Below are 20,137 nucleotides of genomic sequence, written 5' to 3'. Positions count from 1 at the left end.
CCTCAAAATGCACTTACAAAAAATGTATTCCTTAGACTTATCTGTGCTCAACAGCTAGAAAAAAGTTTTTTAAGTAAAAAAGCTTTTCTTAAATAATAATGCAGGAAGATGAACCGCAGTTGGAGGGCCTGGCGGGGCTGCATTCTCAAGGGCCTCGTGCAAGGCGCTGGAGGGCGAGGGGCCCCCTAGAGCCCCAGTGCCGCGCATGGTGGGCGGCGGCCAGGCCTGTCGCTGGGCCGGGGCCTCCGTGCCCCACAGTGGCAGCCAGCTCACAGCGTTTGTCTTTACTTTGGGGGCAAGTAAAATTCTCAGCCAGAGAAGGGAAGGAAGCGGGTGAGCTTCTGTTAGTCTCCTCGTCTTCAGGTAACTTCCCAGGAATTCGGGGTGGGTGACAGCAGGGAGAGGGCAATAGAAACGGAGACGTTGCCCTCAGCAGAGCCAGAGCCCGAGACCAGATGGGTGCTGGGACCCTCTGGACACCCGGGCTCAGTCGCCTTTTCTGCTCTCAGCCCATCAGCCCCATAGCCAGGCCAGCTGACCTCAGCCCCATGGTCCCGGGCCTGTCCTGCCGGCCCCAGAGGAACGTCAGGCTCTTCTAGCCCCACTTTCTAGCCCCCTCTGAGAAACAAATTATAACACAAAACATAGATGGGGAATGTATAACCTAATCTTTATCTAATAGGGTATCTATCTATTAAAATTTGTCTCAGTTGCACATAACAGAGGTGAAAAAAAATAACATCACCTTAAACATGGTAGAAGTTTATTTCTCTCTCACATAAAAGAATCTCAGAGGTAGGAAGTCCAGAGCTGGTGTGGTGGCTGGACAGTCATCGGGGACATCTGTATTTTTTTCTGCTCTCCTCAACACCTGACTTCCTGCCTCAAGGTCGCCTCATGGTCCAAGATGGCTGCTAAAGCCCCAGCATCACTTTCACATTCCAGGCAGCAGAAGAGAGAGAAAGAGGGCATGCCCTTCTTCTTTAGAGACTTCTCAGAAGTCCCGCATAACATTCTCAGTTAGTTTTAACTGGCCAGAACATACCTAGCTATAAGAGAAGCTAAGAAATGTCGCCTTTTTTAGGTGGATCCCAGCAGCCTGAAAACCAGGGTTCTGATAACAGAAGGGGAAAGGGCAATCGGTATTGGTTAGCAGTAGCAGGCTCTGCCATGGGCTGTATTGCTGTTGGGTCATAACGACTCCCTGCACCCTGCACCTGCGGGCCTGCCCTCCTCCCCGGGTGGGCCGCACCCCGAGGCCCCCCTAGCTAAGGCCCTGTGGCCAGGTCTCCCCTCCAGTCCCCTCCTCTCCGTCCATCCTCCTCATCCTCCACGTTGACCAGCCTCACTACCCTTCGGGGAGGCGTTTGTGGGAGGGCCAGCTAGGGGTAAGGAACCCCAGCAGCTCCCATCTGAAGGGAAGTCCAGGGGTCTTCGTGTCCCGCACCCGTGTTGCTGGACAGAGCTGCCCTGTTGGAGGGGGGCGGGGGGTGGGCAAAGATGAGGGGTGGGGAGAAGGGAAGCGGGAGAGAGAGCTGCTGGGGGCAACTCTGGAGGTGGGCGGTCCAGGCTCGGGGCGGGAGGAGAGGTGGGTGCATGCCTCCTTGAGTGGCTCCGAGACCAGCGGGGGATCCCCATCTCTTCTGCAGGTCCTGAGGCAGTACAGCGTCAACCTCTCTGAGGAGGAGTTCTTCCACATCCTGGAGTATTATGACAAGACGCTGTCTTCAAAAATCTCCTACAACAACTTCCTCCAGGCCTTCCTTCAGTAGGGGGCCAGCTCTGCGAGCCCAGCGTGGACAGACGGGGAGTGCAGGGCCTGTCCCCGAGACTAGTAAAAGCTATCATCGGGGTGTCTCACGAACTTCCAGAGTGTCCCCAAAACAGAGCCCACACCCATGCCCGGCCTGCGTCTTTCCGAGGTCATCCCAGGCCCAGCGCTGGGCTCCAGCATCAGCAGTGGCCTTCCAGAGGGCCTCGGGGCTGCCCCGCTGAGCCTCGGGACCCTCGTTAGTTTGAGCAAATTAAAATGTTAGTCTTTGCAAGAATGATGCTTGAGGCTTTAAAAGAACCACCAACGATAAACTTCAAAACTCAGAATTTCTGAAGGTTTTATTCATAAGAGCTTGCTGGGTGCCTCAGGGACGCCACAGCACTTCCTCCACCTGGGTCGCATCTGTGCCCCTGCTGGGCTTGTCCACAGGGCCGCCTCTCTGCCCCTGGGGACACAGGCACCAGCCTGACGTCACGGAGGAGCGGCCGGCATCTAAGTCAGGCCCCGTGTGTTCTTTGGGGGCTCAGCCTTTCCGGGGCCTGGCTGAGCTGACAGCTGATTGGAGCCACCCACCAGCGCCCATTTCGGGGGGGGACTCTTGCTTGGACACGACAGGGCGTGACAAGCTGAGAGAAGTTTTAAATTGCCGCAGTCCTTTCCACCCATTATGAAGAAGATGGAAGGGAGACAGTTTGCTGCCTCCTGGAAAGTTCTGGAAGGAACAGAAGAGGCAGGCAAGAGAGCTGCCCCTGAACTGTGTGACCCCGGGCTGTCAGGGAGGGGTGGGGGCAAGGAGCCTCCACTGTCACCCTGAGCAACACACAAGCAACACACGGCCAGCGGACCTCACGTCCCTCAGGGACGCCCGGCCAGCGCCCACCGCGGCCCCAGCCACCGGAGGGCGGGTTCCCCAGGGCCTGGGCAGCGGCCTTGGCTTCTCCTCCCCTTTCCTGTCCTCACTGCCATGGCCACGCCTCCTCCTTTCCCTGCTCCCACGGGACACAGACACGCTGTTGACCAGGGAAGGAGTCAAATGTTCAACCAGAGACCACGGGAGCTCTTAGGAAGCCAGACCAGAGCTGACCTCCTGTGAGCCCTGCTGGCTGCACAGCCACTCCAGCGGGCCGGGTGGGGTCTCCGTCCCCAGTGGAGAGATGGAGACCCTGAGGCCCAGGTGGAGGAGGGAAGGACGCCCTCTGCGGTGCCTGAGGAGTGAGGACATGGCTCCTTGCTTCCTGCCCCCCAGCCAGGCACCCCGCAGCCCGGCAGGGGGCATCGGGGACCAGGCTGAGGAGGTCTGGCTGGGCCAGGACTGCGGAGGCCCCCAGATCCCAGAGGACCTGGGGGCCCTGGAGGAGGCTCAGAGGATGAAGATGCCCACTGCGGGGGGCGGGGGGGTGGGTGTGTGTGAAGGGGGAGGGGTTGCCCTGAGGGCAGCCTGAGTTCAGGGAGGAGGGAAGGAGGGGCCGTGGTCCCTGTTGGCCCCAAGTCGGTGCTGTGGAACAGGAACGCCCTCGGCCCCAGCAGCTCTTCTTTCTAAGGGGCGGGGATGGGAGGATGCCCTGCCCTTGTGCCCCTGCCCCAGCATTCGGGGCCCCACCTGTGTGCCCAGCCCCCACCCCGTGTGCCTGGCTTCAACCTTCTTGAGATGCCGCTCACACTGTGCACCTGCTCCTCAGGGAATGCTAACTTGTCCTTCAAAACTCAGTGCAGGGCTTCCCTGGTGGCGCAGTGGTTGAGAATCTGCCTGCCAATGCAGGGGACATGGGTTTGAGCTCTGGTCTGGGAAGATCCCACATGCCGCGGAGCAACTGGGCCCATGAGCCACAACTACTGAGCCTGCGCGTCTGGAGCTTGTGCTCTGCAACAAAAGAGGCCGCGATAGTGAGAGGCCCGCACACCGTGATGAAGAGTGGCCCCCGCTTGCCACAACTAGAGAAAGCCCTCGCACAGAAACGAATAACCAGCACAGCAAAAATAAATAAATTAATTAATTTTTAAAAAACCAAAAACTCAGTGCAGAGCTGCCTCTTACAGGAAGCCTTCCTGACTTCCCCAGGCTGAGCTGCGCATTTCGTCTGATGCTGTTCAGCAGCCTGTGGGTCTGTCGTTGAGGGACTTGGGGGGGGGCCTCCAAGTCAAGAAGGGGCTCAAGAGGCAAGTGGCTCATCCTGACACAGGAGCAGGACTCAGTGGGGTCACAACTGGCCACCAGCCCTCCTGAAACATTCTCAGAGTAGTTTTGGTGTCAGTGAGATGGGGTTCCAGTTCCAGCTCTACCATGACACTCAGCCAAGTCATTTCACCCCTCTGAGTCTCACTTTCTACATCTGTAAAATGGGCAATCACAACACCCTCTCAGAGGACATTGTGAGGACCACATGTGGAAAGAGTTTGGCTCTGCAGTGGGGTTTTCTCTCAGAGTTAGCAGAGCTTCCGAGCTGAGGGTTGCAGGCGAGTGGGCTGTTAGCCACCCTCTCCCTTAACCCCAGAAGAGGTGGGGCAACTGCTTTCCCAATGCCTGGCCCTTTCAAGCTTGAGTCAAGAGAGCAGGGCTGGACTGAGGATCAGGGTGTCCAGCTGCCCCCTGTTCATCCCCTGGCCCCTGTGCAACTTCCCTCTCTGGCTGAGCCTCCATTTCCACATCTGCAAAATGAAGATAACCCCGCTTCCCTCGGGCTCATCCACCAGTCGGTCTGTGCCCAGCCCCACGAGTCAAACACAAACCTGTCTCCTAGAACCCCCAACAAGGTAGGTCAGAGACAATCAAAAGAGAGGAGGTCAGGGCTGGTGAGGGGAGCCCTAGGTATGGGAACCCGAAGATCCCTGGCCCTACACTTAGAGCTGGACTTCGGGACAGAATTTCAGCAAGGGGTTGAGGGAGGGTTTCAGCTGAGTGCCCTCAGAGTCAATGCTGGGAGGCCAAGAGGGCTGGGCCATTTCCCAAAGGCAGTACCGTGCTCCCAGCCGGGACCACCCATCCCCTCCCTCTCCTCTTTCCTGGGTCCTTGTATCCTGATCAGGTGTCTTCAGGTGGGCACCCTTCCCAGAGCCAGGCCCAGCTGGGAGCAACAGCCCTTCTGGATCCTACTGTGTTGAAAGAACTGAGTGCCCATTTTTCCACCCCAGTAGAACTCATATTAAAGCAAATGGCCCTATTTGTCTCCCCGTCATGTATCCATGTCCCTTGCTTTTGACCTTGAAGTTCCTATTGCTAACTAATGTCTATTTCCCCAGTCCTTGAATCCACACTCAGCCACGTGACTTGTTTTGGACAATGAGCTACTAGCAAGCATGACACAACAGAGGTTTGAGAAGCACCTGTGGTTTTGGGCTTTGAGATGCAGAGAGCTGGAAAGAGCATCACTCCCACGTGTATGAGAAGAGAAAAGCTGGACAAAATGCAAGTTAACAGCTTTTCTTAAACCCACCTGAGAATGGAGCTCAGTGCAAACAGTTCACTAAAGTCTAGAGATAGACAGGTGCCTGCAGGGAAAAACAAGACCCAAGCATTTGCTTACCTGGGATAGACATTACAGAATACCATATAAGCCAGTAAGAGGATTCAGCTGGTCATTTTTAACAGATTGCTCAAAACCAAATGTGGGCTAGCCTGAGAATGTGAAGGCTCTGGGGGCTCTGACACAGAGGAGTTTGCATCCTCCGGGAACCTCACCAGGTGCTCACAGAGATCAGGGAGGATCCAGAGGAAGCTTCCTCTGTCCCTGTCCCCGCAGCGGTGTGGCCGGAAGAGGGTACCAGCAGCCACTGCTGAAACTCTGCCAGAACCCATCTCCCCATCCCTCGAAGGGAACAGAAAGCTCCATATGCAGAGAAAAGGACAGCAAAACCATAGCCTGAGGGCACCGGTCAGAACCCAGTGCAGGCAACGGGGCAGAACAAGCTCTACTCCTGGAGGTGGAGGGGGGCAGAAATATATGCTAAGCCCTGTATTACATCTGCAGGAGGGGCAGGGCACTCATGAAGGCTCACAGTATGCAAGGCCAAATCAGAACCTCAGAGAAGACCCCACCCCATCCTCTACCATCACACCAACAATCATCAAATAAAATGAAAGGTGAAACAGCTAGGAGAGCCACAGGAGCCCATCACTCCAGGGAGCAGCACAAAGGAAGACCCAAAGGCAAGCTGCGAGCAAAATTCAACGGAGCCCAACTCCTGACAAGATCAACCCAAGCCCCACACTAAAGTCCTAACAGAAAGAAAGACATATTCTTCTCCAAGTGTAAAAAATACTTACCTCAGCATCTACCATTCTATTGTATCAGAGGTTAGCAAATCACAACCAGTGGGCCAAATAGGGCCTGTGGCTTATTTTCATACAGTCTATGAGCTAAGAATGATTTTCACATTTTTAAAAGGTTGGAGGAGGAGAAAGAGAACAAGAGCAAGAAGGACAAGAATTGACAGACTGTATGTAGCCCACAAAGCCTAAAATATTTTCCGTCTGACTTTCTACAGAAAAAGTTTGCTGACCTCTGCTATACAAATGTCCAGCTTTCAATAAAAAATTATGAGGCATACCAAATGGCAATTAAAAGAAAAAAAATAAACAATGAAGAGACAAAGCAGTCATCAGAATGAGACTCAGGGGCTTCCCTGGTGGCGCAGTGGTTGAGAGTCCGCCTGCCGACGCAGGGGACACGGGTTCGTGCCCCGGTCCAGGAGGATCCCACATGCCGCGGAGCGGCTGGGCCCGTGAGCCATGGCCGCTGGGCCTGGGCGTCCGGAGCCTGTGCTCCGCAACGGGAGAGGCCACAAGAGTGAGAGGCCCGTGTACCACAAAAAAAAAAAAAAAGAAAAAGAAAAAGAAAAGAATGAGACTCAGATTTGGCACAGATTTTAAACTATCAGAAAAGAAACTTAAAATAATCAATTTGTATGTTAAAGCTCTAGCGGAAAAAGTAGACAACACATATAATCAGACAGGAAGTTTCAGCAGAGAGGTGGAAACTGTAAGAATCAAGTTGAAATCTTAGAAATGAAAAACAGTAACAAAGATAATGATTGCCTTTGACAGACGCATCAGTAAGCTTACACAATCAAGGAAAGAATGAGTGACCTTGAAGATAGATTAATAACATGTACCCCAATTGAAATGCAAAGAGAAGGAAGAATGGGAAAAATAACAAAATATCAGAAAGATGTGGAACAATATACAATGGTCTAACATATACATAATTGGAAACTAAGAGGAAGAAAGAGAACATGGGGCAGAAGAAATATTTGAATAAATAATGACTGGGAATTTTCCAAAGTTAGTGAAAGACCCTAAACTACAGAGAAAAAAAGCTTATTGGACCAGGCAAGATTCCTTTATATACATAAGATTCTCATATGCATATGAGAGAGAGGGAGAGAGGGAGGGAGGGAGGGAGAGTTTTAAAAGTTAAAAGTTATATATACTTTCAAAAGTTAATAAATCACCGCCAAGAAAAAAAAAAATAAGTCAATACAGGAGATAAGATGGAATCATAGAAGCAAAATTAGAAGAATAAGGACCTCTGACACGTCTCTCCTCCAAATTGTTAGAATCAACTTTTTCAGAATTTAACCGAAGATTTGCAAGAACCCAAGGAACATTTATTCAAGAAAAGCAGCTGAAACCTAGCAAGGACAGCAAGCTTTGTGGCATTTTAACTTGCCCTAGCCCAATCAGCCACCTCCAGCTCCACAGTAGCCTTGAGAAATAACAGCTCTCTCAGTGCAGAGTGGCAGTCACTGGAGGGAGCAGAATAGAGCTGGAGCGCTTTCAAAGCCTCATTCCCAAAGAATTATCATTATTTGACCTGCCTAGTGATTCCCTGGAAGACCTCATTTGCAAGACTGTCTGTATGTGAACTGACTCAGAGACTGCACCGTTACAGGTATGAAAAAACATTTCCCCCAGAGTAGGGGAGGGGACGTTTGTCAAAAAAAAAATTACACACAAATGTTTTAACTTTGCGGCTGCTTGAGGCAGTGGATAACAGCTGGGGTAACCAATAGGCTACACCGAACGCTTAAAAGGAAAAGCTGAGGAATAAGAGGGTTTGGAAAGTTCCCAAGATAGTCCTGGGAATCTAGAAGGCCACGTATGTGCGTAGGGCTGGGCACATGCCCAGGGATGTGTGATTGCTCAGAAAAGACATGAGAAAGCCCTAAGCTGTCATCTCTAGCTGACCTTAAGGCTCTGCACAAGCAGGAAATCAAGGCTAAAGCAGAGTTGTCAACTGCCTACCTGAGTGTTGAAGGCATGATTCAAAATGCACACAGAGCTCAGCGGCAGATTGGGAGATTTACCGGTTCCAAGTGTTTAAGGAAATCTCTGCCTAATGATTAGCTAACCATTAAGCTACCTGAGAAAAGATTTCAATGGCCACACATGACAAAGAATACAAACTTTACAGAATTATTTCAGAGAAGTCACTAAATAAATAACTACAATAAGCAGAAACAACAGTAAACCTTTGAAGGAGGAGAATCTTATTTCCAAAGTTGCTGTAGTGCATTATTGTAAATGACCAGTGTTTAACAAAAAACTATAAGACATACAAAGAAACATGAAAGTATGGCCCATACACAGGGGAAAGAAGGTAATCCATAAAAACTGCCCCAGAGGAAGCCCAAATATTGGACTTGGTAGACAAAAACTTTAAATCAGCTATTTTAAGTATATTCAAATATCCAAAGGAACCCATGTGTGAAGAACAAAAAGAAAGTACAAGAACAATATCTCACCAAATAGAGGATATTAAAAGTATTAAATAAGCAGATCAAAAGTATTAAAAAGAACCAAAAAGAAATCCCAGAGTTTGAAAAGTTTAACTGAAATTTAACATTCACTAGAAGAGCTTAACAGCAAATTTGAAGATGCAGAAGAAAGAATCAGAAAACTTGAATATGAGTGAATTGAGATTATCCGGTCTGAAGAACAGAAATAAATAAATAAATAAAGGAAGAACAAAATTATTTCTTGAAGAAGATAAATGAACAGAGCCTCAAAGATTTGTAGGGTATCATACACACAATGGAAGTCCCAGAAGGAGAGGATAGAGAGAAAGGGGCAGAAAGAATATTTGGAGAAACAATAGCCAAAAATTTCCCAAATTTGAAGAAAAACATGAATCTGCATATCCAAGAAGTTCAATGAACTCCAAGGAGGATAAAGTCTCACAGAGGTCCACACATAGACCTATCATATTAAACGTATGATCATCTCAGTAGATGCAGAAAAAGCATTTGACAAAATTCAGCACTATTTCATTAAAAAACTCTTAACAAACTAGGAATAGAAAGGAACTGAATAAGAAACATTTACAAAATACTATAGCTAAAATTACAGTGAATGGTGAGAAACTGAATGTTTTCCCCTAAGATCAGGAGAAAGGCAAGAATGTCCTCTCTCATCACTTTTATTCAACATCATACCACAAGTCCTAACCAGTGCAATAAGGTAGGAAAAATAAATACAGGAAGGAAGAAATGAAGTTGTCTCTATTTGCAGATGACATGGTTAAATTCCAAAGAACTCACCAAAAAGCTAAATAAGCTAACTAAGTGAGTGACAAGGTCCGTACACAAAAGTTAATTATATGCCTATGTACCCACAGTGAACAATCAAAACATGAAGTTTAAAAAACAGTACTATTTATAATATCCCCCCATTAAGTACTTAGATATAAATCTAACAAAATGTGTATAGGATCTGTACGATGAAAACTGCAAAACATAAATGAAGGAAATCAAAAATCTAAATAAATGGAGAGATAAATTGTTTTCATGAATTGTGAGACTCAATGTTGTTAAAATATCACTTTTCTCCAGTTTGATCTATAGATTCTATGCAATCCCAATCAAAATCTCAGCAATATTTATACGTCAAGTCAATCCAAAAATATATATGAGGGGCGGAGTCAAGATGGCAGTGTGGGAAGACTAGGAGTTAGTCTCTCCACAACTAGGGTGCCTGGTGGCTGCTAGTGGGGACTCTAACCCCCAAGGAGACGGGAGGAACCCCACAATGAACGGGTAGGATGTAGGGGGACCAAGGGGGGAGGAGAAGTGGAGGCCAGACAACATTGGCACCCCTGAGGCCGGGGAGATCAGGAGAGGCAGGTGGGAGGGACTCTCCCGGAAGAGCATGAGAGGAGCAGAGGGCCATTGTCCTGCCCGCTCGGGCATGGGGAGCCTGCTGAGCTCCCAGGCCGATCCCCTGCCCTCCAAGCGCCCTCCAGGCTGTGTGGGTCCTGGGGACATAGGAGGGAGACTGGGGAGATCAGAGGAGACAGGTGGGAGGAGCCCTGTGGGAGGGGCCCTGCAGGAGGAGCAGGAGAGAAGTAGAGGGCGATTGCCCCGCCCATTTGGACACGGGAAGCCTGCTGGGCTCCCAGGTGAGGTGCTCTGCCCTCTGAGACCAGGGGTGGGGGGCACACCTGGGCCCCTTCTGTTCCTTGAGTCCAAGCACCACCCCCCACAGCCCCCAGGGCCTTTTCCAGCCCTGTGGGTCCTGAGCATTGGCCCTGCCCACTGCCCAGACCTCACCCTTGCTTAGACCCTGCCCTCCACAGCCAAGGTCTGTTCCCCCCTCCTTTTTTTTTTTCCCTTTTCCCTCTTCCTCATTTTTACTGTTGTGGTACTGATGTACCTTCCAGTTGTTGATTCATGTATGTTTTTATTTTTACATTCTTTCTAACATATCTGTTAGTTTCCTAGTCTAATATTATTTTTAAATTTTTATTGTTTTTTTTTTTTGCCACCCCACATGGCTTGCGGGATCTTGATTTGCGAGCATGGGTTTGGGCGGAAGCTCCTGCGATGGGCGCTCCGAGTCTGAACCATTGGACTAACAGAGAATCTCAGACCCCAGGGAATATTCATTGGAGTGAGGTCTCACAGAGTTCCTCATCTCAACACCAAGACCCAGCTCTACCCAACAGCCTACAAACTCCAGTGTTGGAAGCCTCAGGCCAAACAAACAGTAAAACAGGAACTCAGTCCCACTCATAAAAATAAATAAATAAATAAGATGGCAAAAAAAAATATCACAGATGAAGGATCAAGGTAAAAACCTACAAGACCAAATAAATGAAGAGGAAATAGGCAATCTACCTGAAAAATAATTCAGAGTAATGATAGTAAAGATGATCCAGAATCTCAGAAATAGAAAGGAAGCACGGATTGAGAAAATACAAGAAATGTTTAACAAAGATCTGGAAGAACTAAAGAACAAACAAACAGAGATGAACAGCACAATAACTGAAATGAAAAATACACTAGAAGAAATCAATAACAGAGGCAGAAGAACGAATAAGTGAGCTGGAAGACAAAACGGTGGAAATAACTGCCGAGGAGCAGAATAAAGAACAAAGAATTAAAAGAACTGAAGACAATCTCAGAGACCTCTGGGACAACACTAAATGCACCAACATTCGAATTATAGGGGTTTTAGGAGAAGAAGAGAAAAAGAAAGGAAAGGTCTGAGAAAATATTTGAAGAGATTATAGTTGAAAACTTCCCTAACATGGGAAAGGAAATAGTCACCCAAGTCCAGGAAGCACAGAGAGTCCCATACAGGATAAACCCTAGGAAAAACACACCAAGACACACTTTAATCAAACTAACAAAAATTAAATTCAAAGAAAAAATATTAAAAGCAGCAAGGGAAAAACAAAAATAACATACAAAGGAATCCCATAAGGTTATCAGCTGATTTTGCAGTGGAAACTCCACAGGCCAGAAGGCAGTGGCAGGATATACTTAAAGTGATGAAAGAGAAAAACCTACAACCAAGATTACTCTACCCAGCAAGGATCTCATTCAGATCCAATGGAGAAGTCAAAAGCTTTACAGACAAACAAAAGCTAAGAGAATTCAGCACCATCAAACCAGCTTTACAACAAATGCTAAAGAAACTTCTCTAAGCGGGAAACACAAGAGAAGAAAAAGATCCACCAAAACAAACCCAAAACAATTAAGAAAATGGTGATAGGAACATACATATTGATGATAACCTTGAATGTAAATGGATTAAATGCCCCAACCAAAAAACACAGACTGGCTGAATGGATACAAAACAAGACCCATATATATGCTGTCTACAAGAGACCCACTTCAGACCTAGGGACACATACAGACTGAAAGTGAAGGGATGGAAAAAGATATTCCATGCAAATGGAAATCAAAAGAAAGCTGGAGTAGTAATACTCGTATCAGATAAAATAGACTTTAAAATAAAGACTGTTACAAGAGATAAGGAGTGATGCTACATAATGATCAAAGGATCAATCCAAGAAGATATAACAATTATAAATGTTTATGCACCCAACATAGGAGCACCTCAGTACATAAGGCAAATGCTAACAACCATGAAAGGAGAAATCGACAGTAACACAATAATAGCAGGGGACTTTAACACCCCACTTACACCAATGGACAGATCACCCAAACAGAAAATAAATAAGGAAACACAAGCTTTAAATGACACAATAGACCAGATAGATCTAACTGATATTTATAGAACATTCCACCCAAAAGTGGCAGAATACACTTTCTTCTCAAGTGCACATGGAACATTCTCCAGGATAGATCACATCTTGGGTCACAAATCAAGCCTCAGAAAATTTAAGAAAATTGAAATCATATCAAGCATCTTTTCTGACCACAACGCTATGAGAGTGGAAATCAATTACAGGAAAAAAAAACTGTAAAAAACACAAATACATGGAGGCTAAACAGTGTGCTACTAAATAACCAAGACATCACTGAAGAAATCAAAGAAGAAATAAAAAATACATAGAAACAAATGACAATGAAAACATGACGACCCAAAACCTATGGGATGCAGCAAAAGCAGTTCTAAGAGGGAAGTTTATAGTAATTCAATCTCACCTCAAGAAACAAGAAAAATCTCAAATAAACAATCTAACCCTACACTTAAAACAACTAGAGAAAGAAGAACAAAGAAAACCCAAAGTCAGTAGAAGGAAAGAAATCATAAAGATCAGAGGAGAAATAAATGAAATAGAAATGAAGAAAACAATAGCAAAGATCAATAAAACTAAAAGCTGGTTCTTTGAGAAGATTCAAAAAAATTGATAAACCCTTAGCCAGACTCATCAAGAAAAAAAGGGAGAGGACGCAAATCAATAAAATTAGAAATGAAAAAGGAGAAATCACAACTGACACTGCAGAAATACAAAGGATTATAAGAGACTACTACAAACAACTATATGCCAATAAAATGGACAACCACGAAGAAATGGACAAATTCTTGGAAAGGTACAATTTTCCAAGACTGAACCAGCAAGAATTAGAAAATATAAACAGACCTATCACAAGTAATGAAATTGAAACTGTAATTTAAAATCTTCCAATAAACAAAAGTCCAGGACCAGATGGCTTCACAGGCAGGTTCTACCAAACATTTAGAGAAGAGCTAACACCAATCCTTCTCAGAGTCTTCCAAAACATTGCAGAGGGAGAAACACTCCCAAATTCATTCTACAAAGCCACCATCACACTACCAAAACCAGAAAGAGATATCACAAAGATAATTTTAGACCAATATCACTGAAGAACATAGATGCAAAAATCCTGAAGAAAATACTAGCAAACAGAATCCAACAGCACTTTAAAAGGATCATACACCATGATCAAGTGAGATTTATCCCAGGGATGCAAGGATTCTTCAATATATGCAAATCAATCAATGTGATACACCATATTAACAAATTAAGGAATAAAAACCATATGATCATCTCAATAGATACAGAAAAAGCTTTTGACAAAATTCAACACCAATTTATGATAAAAACTCTCCAGAAAATGGGCATAGAGTGAACCTACCTTAACATATAAAGACCATAAATGACAAACCCACAGCAAGCATCATACTCAATAGTGAAAAACTGAAAGCATTTCCACTAGGATCAGGAAAAAGGCAAGGATGTCCACTCTCGCCACTCTTATTCAGCATAGTTTTTGAAGTCCTGGCCACAGCAATCAGGGAAGAAAAAGAAACAAAAGGAATACAAATTGGAAAAGAAGAAGTAAAAATGTCACTATTTGCTGATGACATGATACTATACATAGAAAATCCTAAAGATGCCACCAGAAAACTACTAGAACTAATCAATGAATTTGGTAAGGTTGTAGGATACAAAATTAATGCACAGAAGTCTCTGGCATTTGTATACACCAACAACGAAAAATCAGAAAAAGAAATTAAGGAAACACTCCCATTTACCATTGCAACAAAAAGAATAAAATACCTAGGAATAAACCTGCCTAAGGAGGCTAAAGACTTGCACTCAGAAAACTATAAAACACTGATGAAAGAAATCAAGGATGACATAAACAGATGGAGAAATATACCATGTTCTTGGATTGGAAGAATCAATATTGTGAAAATGACTATACTACCCAAAGCAATCTACAGATTCACTGCAATCCCTATCAAACTACCAATGGCAGTCTTCACAGAATTAGAACAAAAAAGTCTTACAATTTGTATGGAAACACAAAAGACCCCGAATAGCAAAAGCAATCTTGAGAAAGAAAAACGGAGCTGAAGGAATAAGGCTCCCTGACTTCAGACTATACTACAAAGCTACAGCAATCAAGACAGTATGGTACAGCACAAAAACAGCAATACAGATCAATGGTGCAGGATAGAATGCCCAGGGATAAACCCATGCACATATGGCCACCTAATTTACAACAAAGGAGGCAAGAACATACAATGGAGGAAAGACAGCCTCTTCAATAAGTGGTGCTGGGAAAACTGGACAGCTACGTGTAAAAGAATGAAATTAGAACACTACTTAACACCGTACACAAAAATAAACTCCAAATGGATTAAAGACTTAAATGTAAGTCCAGACACTATAAAACTTTTAGAGGAAAACATAGGAAAAACACTCTTTGACATAAACCACAGCAAGATCTTTTTTGACCCACCTCCTAGAGTAACAGAAATAAAAGCAAAAATAAACAAATGGGACTTAATTAAACTGAAAAGCTTTTGCACAGCAAGGGAAACCATAAACAAAACCAAAAGGCAACGCTCAGAATGGGAGAAAATATTTGCCAATGAAACAACTGACAAAGGATTAATCTCCAAAATATACAAACAGCTCATGGAGCTCAATATCAAAAAAACAAACAATCCAGTTAAAAAATGGACAGAAGACCTAAATAGACATTTCACCAAGGAAGACAAACAAATAGTCAAGAGACACATGAAAAGATGCTCAACATCACTAATTATTAGAGAAATGCAAATCAAAACTACAATGAGGTATCACCTCACACCGGTCAGAATGGCCATTATCAAAAAAGCTAGAAACAATAAATCCTGGAAGGGGTGTGGAGAAAAGGGAACCCTCTTGCACCATTGATGGGAATGTAAATTGATACAGCCACTATGGAAAACAGTATGGAGGTGCCTTAAAAAACTAAAAATAGAACTACCATATGACCCAGCAATCCCACTACTGGGCATATACCCTGAGCAAACCATAATTCAAAAAGACACATGCACCCCAATGTTCATTGCAGCACTATTTACAATAGCCAGGACATGGAACCAACCTAAATGTCCATCAACAGATGAATAGATAAAGAAGATGTGGCACATATATACAATAGAATATTACTCAGCCATAAAAGGAAACAAAATTGAGTTATTTGTAGTGAGGCTGGTGGACGTAGAGTCTGTCATACAGAGTGAAGTAAGTCAGAAAGAGAAAAACAAATACCTATGCTAACACATGTATAAGGAATCTAAAAAAAAATGGTACTGATGAACCTAGTTGCAGGGCAGGAATAAAGAGGTAGACGTAGAGAATGTACTTGATGACATGGGGTGGGAGGGCGAAGCTGGGGCAAAGTGAGAGTAGCATTGACATATACACACTACCGAATGTAAAATAGTTGGCTGGTGGGAAGCAGCTGCATAGCTCAGGGAGATCGGCTCGGTGCTTTCTGATGACCTAGAGGGGTGGGATAGGGAGGATGGGAGGGAGGCTCAAGAGGGAGGGGATATGGGGACATGTGTCTGCATATGGCTGATTCTCTTTGTTGTGCAACAGAAACCAACACGGTATTGTGAAGCAATTATACTCCAATAAAGATCTGTTAAAAAAATAGAAATATATATATATGAAAATGTAAAGGAGCTAAATTAGCCAAAACAACTGTGAAAAAGAACAAAATTGAAGCACCCATACTACCCAACTTCAAGATTTACCCATAAAATTATAGTAATCAGGAGAATATGATTTTGACAAAATCACAGGCCAGGAATAAAGCCACACAAACATAGTCAACTGATTTTTGACAAATGTGCAAAGGCAATTCCATGGAAACATAGTGTCCATTTGAAATAACATGAAACTGTCACATACCTCACACCTTACACAGAAATTAACTCAAAATGCATTATAGACCCAAATGTAAACATAAAACTTCCATGAGAAAACGTCAGAGAAAATCTGCATGACCTTGTGTTTGTCAATGTGCTACACCAAAAACACAATCTATAAAAGAAAAAATTGATAAACTGGACTTTATGAAAATTAAAAACTTTTGCTCTGAGAAACTGTTAAGAGAATAAAAAGACAACCTACAGACTGGAAGAAAAGATTTGCAAATCACGTATTCAATTAAGGACTTGTATCCAGTGCCTAAAGAACTTTAAAATTCAAAAACAAGAAAAAAAAACAACCTAGTTTTTAAAGAAGGGCACAAAAAATCTGAACAGATGCTGCACAAAAGATCTGAACAGGTGCTTCACAAAAGAAATATGGCAAATAAACATATAAAAAGATGTTCCACATTATTAGTCATTAGGTAAATGGAAATTAAAACCACAATGAGATATAACAATACTCAAATGGTTAAAATTTTTAAAGTAAAAAAAATTTGGGGGGGGTATAATTGGTTTACAATGTTGTGTTAGTTTCAGGTGTACAGCAAAGTGAATCTGTTATACATATACATATATCCACTGTCTTTTAGATTCTTTTCCCATATAGGCCATTACAGAGAATTGAGTAGAGTTCCCTGTGCTATACAGTAGGTTCTTATTAGTTATCTATTTTATATATAGTAGTGTGTATGTGTCAACCCCAATCTTCCAATTTATCCCTTCCCTCCCCCTTAACCCCAGGTAACCATAGTTTATTTTCTACATCTGTAACTCTATTTCTGTTTTGTAGATAGATTCATTTGTAGCCTTTTTTTAGATTTGGTTAAAATTTTTAAGTTGACAATACCAAATTCCAGTGAGGATGTGGACCAACAGGAATACTCATTTATTGCCCGTGGGATTACAAAAGCATACAGCTATTTTGGAAACCGGTGTGATTAAAAAGGGGCCAACCATATGACCCAGCAATCCCACTACTGGGCATATACCCTGAGAAAACCAAAATTCAAAAAGAGTCATGTACCAAAATGTTCACTGCAGCTCTATTTACAATTGCCCGGAGATGGAAACAACCTAAGTGCCCATCATCGGATGAATGGATAAAGAAGATGTGGCACATATATACAATGGAATATTACTCAGCCATAAAAAGAAACGAAATTGAGCTATTTGTAATGAGGTGGATAGACCTAGCGTCTGTCATACAGAGTGAAGTAAGTCAGAAAGAGAAAGACAAATACCGTATGCTAACACATATATATGGAATTTAAGGGGGAAAAAATGTCATGAAGAACCTAGGGGTAAGACAGGAATAAAGACACAGACCTACTGGAGAACGGACTTGCGGATATGGGGAGGGGGAAGGGTGAGCTGTGACAGGGTGAGAGAGAGTCATGGACATATACACACTAACAAACGTAGTAAGGTAGATAGCTAGTGGGAAGCAGCCGCATGGCACAGGGATATCGGCTCGGTGCTTTGTGACCGCCTGGAGGGGTGGGATAGGGAGGGTGGGAGGGAGGGAGACGCAAGAGGGAAGAGATATGGGAACATAGGTATATGTATAACTGATTCACTTTGTTATAAAGCAGAAACTTACACACCATTGTAAAGCAATTATACCCCAATAAAGATGTTAAAAAAATAAGTAAATAAAATGAGGGAAAAAAAAAGGGGGGCCAAATAAAGGAATTTTTCAGGTGATGGAACTATTCCCTATAGTACTGGTGTGGTGGATACATAGCTCTAAGTATTTGTCAAAACCCATAGAACTGTACATTACAAAGAGTGAACTCTATTGTATGCAAACTTGAAACAGCCAATCAGTGTGTCAGGGAGTCTCAGGATGGAATGCAGACTGTGATTGAAGGATCTAATTGTATTGCAAATATATGACAAAACCTCACTGATTAGGTGGGGGGAAAGGAGCTGACCAATTTAACCTTGGAAAACAGAGTTTAGACCGTAAAGCTAAAGACAAAAAGATTGCACATGAACCCTGTTCTCTGGTTGGTAACGACGTTTCTTACAGGGGTACAGATCTGCAGTTCTGAGACTATGTGCTTTGTAGGTATCCTAGGGTCAAACAAATACCTAAACTGATTGTAGATATGGGAGCCAGGCTTCTGATTGTCAAAGAAAAAAGTTACAAATGGGCAAGGCAGCAAGGCAGGAGTAAACTCTGCATTGTTGGTTTAGCGTCAGAGGGGAGGCTGTCAGTATGAACTAATGCTTATTTTAAGATAAATAGATGATAGGTGGATGCATGGACGGAAGGATACAGAGGCAGGGATAGATAAGTGTATGTATACATGGATTAGTATACTACAAATATTTCCTAGCTCTGGCCACTAAGGGGGTCTAGAAATAGTGAGAGTAGCAACCAGTCCATCTACAATCCAGATCTTAGTTTCTAAATAAAAGGAGCCAGAACTCTGGAGAAATGGCTGATGCTAGCAATGGGGCGAGAAAAACACAAGGTGAGCCTGGAGCAGAAAGCAAGAAAGTGAAATGAACAAACCAAAAAATAGGAATATGTCCAAAGAACACAGGAGCCAATTCGAAAGGGCTCCCAAATGGACAAAGTTAGAACAATTTGACCAATGAAATAAATGATAGCATGAGATTCTAACCTAAAGAATACCCATGCTGCTGTAAATAAATAAATGACAGAGAAGGGACAAATCTCCCTTACAGAACAATTCCAAATAATAAATGTAGGCGGGAAAAAGAAATAGAAAATCATCATGAGGAACACCACAGCCACCATTGATCCAGGCAAGATCCACGGATGGATGCTAAAATTAGTGGGCAAAACTTTAGGAGGCTTGCATAGCCTTGAAGTGTCTCCTCCAAACAGCTATTAATTAATGTGGTGATCTTATCATACGTCCACATTCTTTGATGCTTCATTCCCCTCTCCTGAGTGTGAGCTGGACTAGTGACTCATTTCTAACAAACTGAGTATGGAAAAAGGAAAACTCTTTATAGTGGAGAGACCTCGCAGACATCCCGTAACCATGCGATCAAGATTAACAACCACAGTGATAAGTCACGGTGGTCTCATGTTACCCCAGATATGATGCCTTGAGAAGGACACATCACCTCCGCACATAACCCCAGACAAATCATGAGAAATCATCAGACAAACCCAACTTGAGGGGCAGTCTACAAAATAGTCAGTATTCTTCAAAACTTTCAGGTCATGAAAATTGAGGAAAGGCGGGGAAAATATCGCCGACCACAGGGGGCTAAGCAAGCACGATGACTAAATGCAACATGGTCTCGTGGACGGGACGTTAATGAAAAAGATCCAGGGGCTTCCCTGGTGGCGCAGTGGTTAAGAGTCCGCCTGCCAATGCAGGGGACACGGGTTCGAGCCCTGGGCCGGGAAGATCCCACATGCCGCGGAGCAACTAAGCCCGTGCACCACAACTACTGAGCCCGCGTGTCACAACTACTGAAGCCCATGTGCCTAGAGCCCGTGCTCCGCAACAAGAGAAGCCACCGCAATGAGAAGCCCGCGCACCGCAATGAAGAGTAGCCCCTGCTTGCCGGAGCTAGAGAAAGCCTGCGTGCAGCAACGAAGACCCAACACAACCAAATAAATAAATAAATATATTAAAAAAAAAATCCAAGTGAAGATCTAATAGTCTTATATCACTGCTAATCTCTTAGTTTTGATAAATGTAACATAGGAATATAAGGTGTTAACATTAGGGGAAACTGAGTGAAGCATATGTGGGCATTCTCTGTACCATCTTTACAACTCTTTGTAAATCTAAAATTATTTCAAAATAAAAAGTTTTTTTTTTAAAGAGGGAAATCATTTCCTGTTGTTCAGGGCCCAGCCAGGCTCCCTCTCAGGAGGTTTTCCCTGATCTCCCCTGCACACTGGATTTGATCTTCCTTGGGGTCCTCAAGCCTGACTG

General features: G+C 44.2%; 1 protein-coding gene across 1 annotated transcript in view; it reads left to right on the top strand.

The window, feature by feature from the left end:
- Window positions 1–2,114, top strand: part of EFCAB6 (EF-hand calcium binding domain 6) — a 200,123-nt gene extending 198,009 nt beyond the window's left edge. Inside the window, 1 exon segment of the mRNA XM_029206632.1 lies at window positions 1,650–2,114. Coding sequence (XP_029062465.1) covers window positions 1,650–1,772 — 123 coding nt within the window. The 3' untranslated portion in view covers window positions 1,773–2,114.
- Window positions 2,115–20,137: the final 18,023 nt, after the last annotated feature.

Source organism: Monodon monoceros, unplaced genomic scaffold, assembly GCF_005190385.1.
Source record: "Monodon monoceros isolate NGI ecotype Baffin Bay Population unplaced genomic scaffold, NGI_Narwhal_1 Super_Scaffold_6, whole genome shotgun sequence".
In the NCBI taxonomy this organism is placed as follows: domain Eukaryota; kingdom Metazoa; phylum Chordata; class Mammalia; order Artiodactyla; family Monodontidae; genus Monodon; species Monodon monoceros.
Note: the sequence above shows the minus strand (reverse complement) of the source record. Positions and strands in the feature narration are given on the sequence as shown.